Raw genomic sequence first — 12,915 nt, forward strand, 5'->3', positions numbered from 1 at the left:
AGGGGACTTGTTGCCTTTAAATAGGAGCCGCTGCAGCCATAGGGAGAAAAATGTTAGTCTGTCGCACTGTGTTGAGAATATTTACATGATGAAACTAGCCTTGAAAATTTCACGGATTTAAACTAATTTAAAAGAATACATTTTATGATTGGGGGAAAACGTGGATGCTGCAGTTGTTTTTAAAAGCATAAGCATAGCAATATCCCCAGAAACACCTCATGCATAAACCATTTATTTCACCAAATAGAAGTAAGACTGTGGCAGAACATATTATGCTCATCTTCACCACAGAGGGTTTCATTATCTGGCCTACCTACAGTACACCATCTGGTTGCATGACAAGGCTGAGGAATAACTGAGATAGAAACAAAGATTCTTAGAGTGATAGAGATGAAAGTGCAATTGTTTCAGGGATTCTGTTCACTTTTCTTCTTCGCTGGGTGCAATGAATCAGCCTTTTGGACTTGGCTCCTTACCTCAATAAAAAGACCTGAGGTTGGGAAAAGGAGAACAGCAGAGTTTTTGTGTATGTGAGTAAGTGCACTTCAGCATTGCTTCTCTGCAGGAGTGTCCAAGCTGAGCAGATGATTACTGCTCCAATAGAAATTGTCGGACAAATGAGTTTGTTGTTAGAAACAAGGCGGCCTGGAGCAAAAGTAAAACATTTCCAGATAAATTGACCTTTCTCAAACCAAGGCTCCGCCATCTATAAATGTCCTCCCTTCACTGTCTGAAGATACAGATAATTAAACCATTGACATCTCACGTTCAAGCTTTGACTGAAAATCTATAGGCATTCAAAATAGAAGATTACTTCCCAAATGCGTTGCCACCTTCATTCTCTCTCTTTCACTTTGTCATTTCCTTCTGCACTTTTTCTCATCTTTAAGGCACGCACATACAACTCATTTCCGCCCCAATTCAACTAGGTTTGGAAATAGCGGGGGGTTATTAGATTATGAGATGTCTTCTACCACATCTGTTAAGTCATTCGTTAGAGACCTGGGATGGCCATCAGACCAGCCACTCGAGCGTGTCATTGTACGGAAATGAGTCTGATTGAAATCCGTTTGAATTCCAACAGGTTTCCGCAGGAGCTGAATGCGGGCAAGATCAGCGCTGAAATCATGTGGAGTCTCTTTGCCCTAGATATGAAGTATGCAATGGAAGGTCAGTGCTCATCAGATAATTTTGCATGAGGGCATAAGTGACCGAGTGGAAGATTAAGACAAATGATATGAACTGACTGAGTCTTGGTGAAGAACAATAACTGACCTTTGTGTTGCTTTCTGCAGTCAAAAGTTCAGAGTGTTACTGTGTTTTATGCCTGTCTATGTAAGTGCTGTTTATCGGTTGGTGTCTCACTGTTTATCACCTGTGCCTGGCTGTGGTCAGCACTACTGCCTATCTAGATTATGCTTGCTTTCTTTCATTCTATTGATCACTGTAGTGAAACTGGAACTTCTTTTAAGCAAGATAAGCATTTGATCTATTGCACAATCAAAGACAAGTGAGATGCTCAGGTTTTGTGTCTCTTTATTTAATTACCTCCGTCGTTCAGTCGCCGCCTTAAAAAAACAAAGAAAAGTATTTATGATGCCCCAGTGTTACTGCAGTTTGCAACATTTGGAGTAAGAGTCCCTGGCTAATGGCAAATTTCAGTAAGCAGTAGTAAGTTCGAGGCCCACTTTTAGCACCCTAGGCAAGATTATGATTTGGTGTAATGCCACATGAGTAAATATGAGCAGCTTTCTGCTCGAGGTAGAACTATCGCAGTATGTAAAACCCAAGCATGTAAAATTGGAGTAACTGGCCAACATTTAAATCAATATGAAAATGTTTATATTTGCTTACACGCAGCATCAGTGACATCTTAATGTCAGATTTAGGATCATTGTTTCTCAATACTGAATTCTACGTCACAGAAACTCTTGACACAACTGTGCACATACAATATTAACTGTAATATAAGTGAATGCCGTAGGGACAATATTGACCTGTTTGGAGGGAAAGTCAGTACCCTAGTTAGTCATACCTGCTCACCAGTATCAGCAACCGAATCTGTAGTTTAAAAATGATTTTGAAAAAGTCAGGTTATGCAGGAATCAGTGTATGTTTCGAGTCTATGGTGTTAGTATCAGCTGTTACTGCAGTGTGAGGCAAACATTTTTTTAACAATGTGTGAGGCACATTGATCTATCGTGCCAGACCTTTTCATGAGGAGCAATGACAGAATATTTCTTCATCCTCTTTGGCACACCATTGGTGAGGGTATCTAGCTGGCATTTGCCAAAAACTGGCCCTAAAGAGGTTGGTATTTTCACTGTGCCCTTGACCAAGACACTGGCTTTAGTCCCTAGGCACTGCAGAGTGGCAATGCATTACTTCTAAGATGGGTTAAATTCAGAAATTAAGTTTCCCTTGGGATGTCTTATATCTTACTGATTGTAAGTCAAACAGTTTAAAATATTTAAAGATACAGAGCATGCAAGTGTGTGCTGGAGTTTTTTCTAACGTATTCTTTCTACTTATTATTACTACTTATTATTATGATTATTTTAACCAAAATGCAGATCACGAGACGCTGCCACAGTTGCCGATTTTAAGAAATAAAAAAGTATGCTTTTTTGTCCTCTTTATTCACCTAACTTGAGTGCACCTAACTTAGAAGAAAAATTAAAAACACAATGGTAAATCAACAGGTCTTTTTTTCACTTTTACATTGTTACTAACATTTATTCACTTGACCCATATGCTCAAGAGGCAAAATAAAGTCTTTCACTACAATCACTTGCATGATTGATGTGAATAGCACTCAGAGAAAAGTGCTGGACACCTGTGAGATTTGACTGTGTTTCCTCTGTGACATTTGCATAGTCATTTTGTTTACTGGACATGTATCTTTAGCTAATAAGACTGTGTTGATAATTTTAGTACATCTTGGTGAACTGGATTCTGATGTGCTGTAGATTCTGTCTTTCTTGGGTGTCATGATGTCATGATGTTGGATGATTGACATTAACAACCACTGCGTTGTTTTTCTTGGTCTCCATGCATTCATTGTACTGCAGTTTGTGATGTTCTTTCGGGCAATAGAGCAACTTAGTTATCCTTTCAGCACTTTCCGCATGACTTCTTGGTTTAAAAACAATTGCCCTAAGTATATCCAAACTATTTCCAAACACGGATGGATGAACTTTACCATCTGCTGTGCCAAATATTTGATTCTTGTTGTCTATATAATGTAGTGTTGCTTGCTCGCAATGACTAGTCCAGGAAACCTCAAGCTGTGTGCTACAAGGAACAGCTTGCAGCACCATCATTCAGTCAGGTAGAGATTAAGAGAGAGGTTTATTTGCTTTCGCTTTGCTCTCTAGCATGCATGTTCAATATTGCACAATCATGTTCATTTCTGGGAATCCAAAATCATGATCAATATTAAATTTCAAGTAATTCTGCATCTCCATTTTTTACAGCATGTCCTTGTTTTGGCCAAATAAACACTGTATTTAGCTTATTATATTACACAATAAACTGGAAGGTGTTGGAAAAAGGGCCACCAGACTGACATGCACTGTAAAGGTATGAAAAATGACATTTTGCAGTTTCATGAGATTATTTATTAACTGTAATTGTGGACGAACCAAAAAGAGTGTAAACTGTTGCAGCTGTGTAGTACTGCAAAATGAAACTAGTATTTGTTTTTCTGTATGCTTTGGTGGTTTAATATAGATTTTGCAATACAAGTTAAGTCTTTTTTTCCCCAGAGAGTTGCAGTGATCAGGTCATAAATCTCTGATATATTCTACCAGTAGGAAAACAGATGTTCCCTGTTTTATGTGGGTTTTGTCTTTAATTCCTGCCCACGTGTTTTCTAGCTCTCCTCCCAAAAGGCAGTAAATGCCACCTGGAGGCTGGTTTTTGAGGTTGGTGGCTTCTGGATCAATCCCCACAGGATATATGGTGGGAGGCGGAATACAGAAAGGCGTTAATGAAGAGTGGGGTTGTGAACAAGTGTTAAGATAGTTTCGTGTCAGTGTGTTTGCACATAAGGACTCAGCAGGGTGTCACCCTTGGTTCTGAGTTTTTGTGGATTTCTGCTCTGAAGTCTAACTTAGATAAAGTTTGCCAAAGTCACGTCTCTGAAAAGCAATGAATGTTTTTGAGCTTTTTTTTTTTCACACAGAAATCACGCTCCCCCAACAGATGCTACTCTTACGTTTACCAAATTCATCTCACTTATCTAATCACTTCATGTCATTCAACTCATTATTTCTATGAACAAAATGATTGTTTGTGACTATGTAGGACACAGCTTATCTGATTTGATTTATTTGATTTATGCATACTTGATTTAGGCAGAGAAGATAAAATGTCCAGCAGCATTTAGAAAATGATATCAAATGGTTTGCACCTCATATTAATATACAAATATTATGAGATTCTCTTTATCGACTGCGACCCTGATTTATCATTTACATTGATGTTGCAGTGGGTTTTTTTTTTTTAAACATGCATATTTTGCCTGGTCCAAGCTGAACATCTGAGCCACATCTGTGCTGAATTAAATATGACAGAAGACATATTTGTTACTTTGATGAAGGCAAGCAGGCTGGGTGATGTGATTGAGGTTTAAACACTAGAAATGCTCTTCAGACTGTGCTGAAGACGCAAAGCTCAGGAGCACCAAAGAGCTTATTGACAATTTATTCTCATCTACTCAGCATATACCTGCTGCTTCCTCTGTGCGAAGCCTTCTTAAGTTGCTATAGCAACCAGGTGTCATGGTGAAGACACTGCAAACTGCAGTATTTCTGACACACACACACACACACACACACACACACACACACACACACACACACACACACACACACACACACACACACACACACACACACAAAGCATATACTGTATATTCTACATTGAGAGGGTTGTAGTTTGATATTTTTTTTTGTCAGGTAAGGCTACAGAATTCATGTCAATGTCCATTTTATATTTAATATACTGTGACAGGTGCAGAGTGTGTGTGTGTGTGTGTGTGTGTGTGTGTGTGTGTGGGGGGGGGGGTTCTATGGTGAGGTTAAAGAGCACAGAGTACAAAGATTTCAGGGTTATGTGAACTGAGACTTTCATAAACACACAAATTTATACTTTAATTATATTTTTTTAATTCAAATTTCCACAGTAACTTTAGTAGTGGTCATACTCATAACATATTAGGTGTCAGTAAATGCTGAGTAGCCTCTATCACATACGTATGCTTTCATAAGTACGTCATACTTATGAAAGCATCGCATACTTGTATAGCCTCAGACTTCCTCCACCCTCTGTCTTATATAGGATGTTGCTACTTCCTGTGCCCTGAAGTAAGAAAACAATTTGAAAGTTATTCTTTATTTCATCATTTGGCAATGCAGAACTTCTTGAACCTGTTTATCTGTTTGTACTTGAAGTACATTCAATTTGAATATTTTTCACACAATCCAGCTTGGTGACATGTTGTACTGTTACCTGTGCAGGATTTAGTTCTGCAGTACCTAACTTAAGGAAATTGAAAACTGTAACAATAAACAGCAAATGTACTTCAAACATGACAAAGATAAGAAAATATCATTTTCATTAGTGTACATTAAAGGTCAAAATAATGTATAATTATTATATTTGTTCTTCTTAGATATTAAACCAATAACTTAAAGAGAGTCAATAAAATTCTATAATATATAAAAACATCTCGTGTGTTTACACTTCCTTGATAATATATGTACTTAAGCAAATCAATAATGCAACAGAGACAGTGAGAGCAGTTGGGGCTTTGTGTTTGTATGTGAGGATATCTGAGTCAGGGCAGCTGGGCATGTGACCACCTGGGGTGTTACTGACTGCTGTCACAGCAGGTTTGGGCAGCATGTGTGTTTGTGTGTGCGTGCTCGATTTGCCCAGTGGAGTCAGTGTTACAAAAAGAGACGAGCATCACGGATGCACTCAGTCACACATACCCTCTTTCTCGCTCCTTGAGCCTGAACCCTTTTCCCCTACTTTGCCTCCTCGTGTCTCTTCTTGTCATTACATCACTGCATGCCCACAGCGACACATGCCAGGAGGAGGAAATGACTGTCATGTTCCTCAAAGGAGCACTTTGTATGAATTATTGCTCACTTTTTTGTTGGATCGGCTAGTAGTTGGAGCTCTGGGTTTGGATTGGTGGAGAGAGGTTAGTAGTTAAATGAGGGAGCATTTTACAGCTCATAAACCACATAATGGTGTAGCAGAAGCACACACACCCAAAATCATGCGAGATGCTTTACTACTTTACTGATTGTAAAACAGTACAAAACTTGGAAAGTTTGCATACACTTTTAAGCTACATCTTAAAGGGTTTGCATGTAAACTTGTCACTATATTAGGAACATCTTGCTGGTGTCAGCTTGGACCCCCTTTTGGTCTTCATTCACACACAGACTAGACAATGATTTCATGACATGCTGCAGTGATATATAAACATGTGGTGAGTGAAAACTCACAAAGTTCTCAGTGCATCACGTGAGTTCTTGCAACAGTTTGAGCCTATAGCAGTATACCTAGGGAATGTTTTAGGGTCACCTGATCCAGCCTGCTATAAGCTTTATCAAAAAAGAAAGCCTTACGCCTCATATTAAAGATAGACAAGGTGTCTGTCTCCTGAATCCAAACTGGGTGCTGATTCCACAGGAGAGGGCCCTGGTGTCTGGAAGAACTGCCGGCCATTGTGATATTAGAAACTCTAGAAACCACAAGTAAGCCTGCAGTCTGAGAGTGAAGTGCTCTTTTGCCATAGTATGATATTATGAGGTGTTTAAGGGATAATGGGGCGTGATTATTCCCATGCATATTTTGACTTATTTTCAAAACTTTGTGTGTGAGTAGAAGAATTTAAAATTCAGTTCTGGATTTACCAGGGAGCTAATGAAGAGAAGCTAATATGGGAGAAATACGGTCTATCTTTCTAGTCCTTGATAGTAACATTTTGGATCAACTGGAGGCTTTTTAGGGACCTTTAATAGCAATGATAATGATCAGTAACAATAGCTACAGTTTAGTGACTGTGGTCATAAATGGATAGAAATGGTCAGCAACAATACTCAAGCTACAATGTTTATACATTGTGTGCCACGGGTAATCTGGGGTCCAAAGTGTACCAAAAAAATATTCTCGACACCATTACACCAACCAGCAGCAGTCTGAACTGTTGATATCTGGCAGGATGGATCCATGCTTTCACATTCTTTACACCAAATTGTTACCCTACCATCGCAATGTTGCAGCAGCAATCGATGCTCGGCAGACCTGTCAGCATTTTTCTAGTTTCAGTTCCAGTTTCCTATTTTGATCAGCCTGTGTGAATTGCAGGCTCAATTTCTTTCTTTCTTTTTATAGCACCCAATGTAGTCTGGTATCCATCCTTTTTAAGGTTTCATGCCTCATGTTCAGAGATGTTCTTCCACAAATCTTGGTTGTACGAGTGGTTATCTGAGTTATTGCAGTGTTCCTATCAGCTCAAAGCAGTCTAGCCATTTTTCTTTTATCTTTGGTATCAACAAGGCATTTTCCGAGTAGTAAACTGGCACTCAGTGGATATTTTCTCTTTTTTAAACAATTCTCTGCAAACCCTAAAGATGATTATGCAAAACTGCAATAAAACAGCAATTTCTGAAATACTCAAACCAGCCCACCTGGCGCCAACAGCCATGCCAAGTTTAAAGTCCCTTAAATCACCTTTCTGCTTCATCACTCCATTTCACAGTCATGACTAAATATGTTAAATATCACAATATTGGTCACAATTCATGGTATGGCATGGTAAGAAAAGTCCTCTTAAAGTTTCACATTCATTGTGTAAGAATACTATTCAGGAAGTTTTTTACATTTTGCTATGTCCAATACCACCTACAGTGCTATTTGAAAGTTGCATGTGTAATAGCAGAAACTGTAGACAAGTGACCAAATTGGTCCTGTAGGTCTATTTTAAGCTGCATACATATGTGTATGAACACATGCACTGTTCCTGCATGTACCGTGTTTTGATGAGGTGGTAGAGAAGAGGTGATTTCTTTGAGCCAATTCAGGTTTCTGCTCAGCTGTCTCATTCAGACAAATGGAAGTATATCAGAGTAACCTGTTTATATAAGAAGGCCCATAAAACTGGCAGGGTGGATGACAGAGACACCCTGAAGGAGGTGGGCCGGAATATCCTGCTTCATTGGTCTATCTATCTGTGTCTGTATGCGTGTGTGTGTCCTTGTGTGCGTATGCGTGCGTATGTGCATGCATGTGTGCAGACAAATGTGCAGGCACTTTCGCACATTTGTTCACGCGCTCAGTTGTGCAAGTAAGTAAGAAGGAATGAATGAGAATATAAAGAGAATATTTGTGTCTTTGTGACTGTGCACAGATGTGCATGCACATTACTTAATGAAGTCTTTGATGCATCCTCTGCTTCCTGCTTGGAGGCCCTTGGTGCCAGTGCTGGTGCAGAAATGGATGCTGCTAATTTTAGCATCACTGTGAGAATCTCTGAATGTGTGAGAGGAGAGGGAAAGGGCGCTTCAGAGAGGTAGGAGGGATAACAAAAACAGAGTGGATAAAATAAGAGACAGAGAAAAGATGTGGGAGCATATCGAGTGTGAATGACTGTGACTATAGCTGAATGTATTCCCGCAATCCCTGATAACTTACTAATAAACTTGTAAAATTGTGCTGTGTAGTTAGAAACTGAGCTTTTAGAAGCATATCAATCATTATTATAATTTGCCATGTTGTTGTGTAGTTTGTTAATTTCTTAAAAAACCTTAAAAAAACATCCAACAGGGAGCATGCAGACTGGTCACTGAAGCTAAACAGAAGCAAATAAGGAAGAGAATAAAAATAGTGCTTCATTACAGCAACAACGGATTTATTTCTAGACTTTCAGACTGTGATGAAGTTTAAGGCACACATTTTATATGCGTTGTATAGCTGTTTAATGACGGTGGTTCCCAGGGCATGCCGTTGAAGATCTAGTGCCTCTGCAGCCCATTAACTCACCTTCAGCCTGTTGGAGCAGCTTCGCTCCATAAAAGAGTTAAATTGAACTTCAGTTAATGTACAGTACGGTTTTGGTTTCTATAACAAGGTGGTGTTTACAGGGCTGAGGCGTGCCCGATGTTTTTTAAACTATTCATTTCATTTTTTTTGGCATAAGACTGGAACCTCAGTTCAGATCTCTTAGTACATCATCTGACAGCTTATGTCTTTTTATATTCATTGACTTTATAAAGCACTGAAGAGCAGCTTTTTCATACATGGAGGTCTCATAAATGCTTAATAAAGCCTCCATTAAATGTAATGCCTTCTGTCAGTCCAGTTCAATAATAATGTTTTATATTTCCTCTCTTAAGGAGCTGCTGTATAATATGCAATGTTATTGTATTTGTTTTAATAAAATGGATAACATAAATCCGTACTTAATATCCACAAAGACATAGATTTAACATAAGACCACAAATGCCGCACTACGTGTTGCAGTGGTGATTCATTATCCTGAACCAGAGTGGAGCCTTAACATTAGTTCACCTCAGGTTTGGCTGTGTCTCAGTTCATTATATTTCTGTTTGAGTCTCATCAACATGGGTTGGTGTCTCTGTGGACTCTTGTGTTTTAGCCGAGCTGTGTCAGTAGACCCCTGTGATAAAGCTACGGAGGCCCTTTGACTGAACTGGGTCAGAAGCCAAGATGAAGGAATTGTGCCACAGAGAAAAGTACGCTGCCTTTGGCTGCCATTTTGCTCCTCTGGGCTTTTGTCTTGAGCACATCCGTCTAACCTTGCACTCTTACAGATATAGTCGCTGAATGGTAATTGTACAATGCAAAAGCTGCGGTAAACTGCTACACTTCATAATATCCACTGTATTAAATCAATGAGGCAGAGAGTGAGGCAGTCTCTTGTGAGTTTGTCTGTCCCTGTGGGCTGCGTCACACAAGATGACATCCTCGCCAGGGACCTTGAGCCTACTCCTCCCTCAGGACAGCCCACACTGTTTACCACCAGCAGGGGAAAATGACACAGATCCGAATACACATACAACAGTGTATGAGTGCACAAAATGATATACTACACACATTTACATGCATATTTACAGCATTTATTTAAAAAGCTAGATGAGACAATGAGACCACGCTCAAGCTCACTTAATACTTTTGTTAATAAATGTGAGAAAGCATTGGTGTAAATCTTCTTTGTGAATGAGATTGTGGAAAGAGGACACTTGGTAAGGTTGGTGAGGGAGCTTAGTCATGCAGAGACAAAAGTTGCTTCTAATGGAAGTGTGTGGACTGTTTTTTCCTAATGCATCCTATTTGGGACTAGCACCTGCATCTGTGTTTTGGACTGTGAAAACACATAGACGCCTGCCAGGCCAATCAGCTGAAGAGTGAAGGTCTTCATACAAGCTGTAATGGACAACATCCACCAGTACTAAAAAGAACTTTAGGTCTCATTTATTGAGCACCTCAGTGCCTTACTGAGTTTCATTCACTGGCATTTTTTTTTACCATTAACTTCATTAATTTAGTGAAAAATGTCTTAGGTGAAGTGTCCAATCGATCATATGCAATCATAAGGCTTTCTGATCTCATTGGGCTGTCACTTTACCTTGTGTTACCTCATTTGCATACAGCTACTTTATTGCTGTGGCCCTCTGCAAAGTTTTGCATCATTCATGAAGAGCTGGAACAGAAACAAAACACATTAGCACCACATTATTGCCACAGTATTTATGATCAAGTGTACTTAAGCATATAGCTCACATCGAAGCATGAACAGCCATGGTACAATTAAATACTTATATAGTTTTTAATATGTCAGTGCAGTGACACCACGAGGCCTTGTGAGGCTGGATTTGCATAAGTAATCATATCAGCATAACAATAAATTTGAATCAACTTACCTTGCAAAATGACAGATCTGACAAAGAGCTACAGTATAATTACTGTCTTCGAGGTGAAATTCGTAAGTGAATTATAAATTAATTGTGTTGAATTTCAACTTCCTGTAATTACATTTTTTAAGAAGGCTCTGCCTGTTTTAAAGGCAAGCTATGTCTGTTGCCTTCAAGATTTTAAAATGGAATTCTCAGCTATAAAAAATTTAAAACCATTTTCAGATGACTCATTGTGAAGTCAGGCAGCTTCTGTATGTTTTATTGCAGTATTTTTTTTAATGTTCCCTGCAGTCTTATTTACCTCAGTTTTTTTCCTCTGTTCCAAAAAAAAAAAATCACACTGGTAAGAAAAATGACTTTTAGTCCAAGTTTGAAAAGAATTAATCTCCCCCTTTGTGTTGCATTTTCTAGAAAGATGATATAAGATGATGTGTCTTTATGACTGAGGCGCTTTTAAAGTCAAGAGTATAGCCCTCTTTTAACCACTGTTAGTTACAGTAATTTGTATCCAGAATGAGCTTAAGGATTAAATCTGCTTTAAGTGATGATTGTAGGTGACTGTGAGTATGTGACAGCAAAGGTGTATGCAAGCAGAGCTGAGGGCAGAAAGGTTGACACACTGTGATGGTGCATGTATATGTGTCTGTTCTGCTGTGTGTAAGCAGCCTTGCAGTGCCAGCTCGATTATTAAAGTGGCACTGCCATAGCTATTCAGATATTACAACCGTAGGTCCTCCCTAATAAAAAAATGCAGACGCAGTATTCGGTGTTTAAACCAGCTGCTCCTTCTCTGACAACGACTGAATCACTGAATTCAGGTAAGAACTAACACGGCAGTTTCAACATTGAAAACCACTTTAGCCTTGCAGGTTAGGTGCTGATGAAATTAGTGACATGTCAGGAAAAGAATTCATTTCCTGACATCATTGTGGTTTTTCATACCAGTAATCTACAGAAAATCACTTTAAACCAACCGGTTTCATGGCTGCTTATGAAAATATTCAAAAATAAGTCTAATGTATGCATTTTCAAGCACAGACTACTTTGTGGAGTGGAGAAAATCAGTTGATTGTGACATTTCTCTATGTCTTTCTCTATGGCACTTCTCTATCTGTTGTTGCATTTGTCTTCACATTTCATAAAAATGTAACCCAGGTCTTTGCTTTGAAGACATTTTCTCTGGGGATATCAACATTATGTAACCTTTCAGTAAGATGCGTTGAAACAATAGTGTGCCATCCAATTATTATGTTAATGCTTCAGTAGAACTACTATAACACATGCATTCACATAGATATTTAATGTACATGACAGTCTGCCTATGTCTTTGTTAAAGTGGAGTCACAGTCATTAAATCAGGTATAAAACGAGCTGCGGTAACAGCTGAAAACTGACTGACTCAAGTACAGCACTCACTGTATTGTGTTTGAATGCATCTTGAGGCAGACACGTGTTAATTGCACATATGTAAATATCTTTTTTCTGAGCTTATAAGGAAGTATAGCGAGCATGGCAAGCATGGCACTATTCATCAAAGTAAGCACTGAGGTTCTTATCAGGATTAAGCCACGACAGGCACGGTGCAATGCATTGGATTTAAACATGTCTTTGATGTTGTGTGCTTGTTTATATCTTTTCCTGCATTTGAATATGTGTGTGATTAGGTGGTTTCTTTCTTTCTGCTAAACTATTGTGCTCACTTATGTTCCCCGCTTTTTCAGTCTTATTGAGACCTCTTATCGTGTGTCCAGAAATAGACAAATGTTTTTATGGTTTAGTTAAAATGGATTACGGTATACATTTGGCATTACAGTACGACTCAAATGTGTATCAAATGACCATATGATCAGATGTAGAGTGCCCACGCAACACATTCCATCTGTGAAACACTGAAGCAGCTGCTACACTAAATCGTGTCTGCCATCGAGAAAGGAATTGTATGGCTATTTGCATACTG

At 38.9% G+C, this 12,915-nt stretch overlaps 1 protein-coding gene across 1 annotated transcript in view; it reads left to right on the plus strand.

Moving 5' to 3' along the window:
- unc13c (unc-13 homolog C (C. elegans)) overlaps positions 1 to 12,915 on the plus strand; it is a 117,653-nt gene that overhangs the window by 73,490 nt on the left and 31,248 nt on the right. Inside the window, exon 18 of the mRNA XM_080885900.1 lies at positions 1,085 to 1,170. Within this exon, the coding sequence (XP_080742026.1) occupies positions 1,085 to 1,170 (86 nt within the window). The remainder of the gene's footprint in view (positions 1 to 1,084; positions 1,171 to 12,915) is intronic.

Source organism: Rhamphochromis sp. 'chilingali' (genome assembly GCF_963969265.1).
Source record: "Rhamphochromis sp. 'chilingali' genome assembly, chromosome: 6".
NCBI lineage: Eukaryota > Metazoa > Chordata > Actinopteri > Cichliformes > Cichlidae > Rhamphochromis > Rhamphochromis sp. 'chilingali'.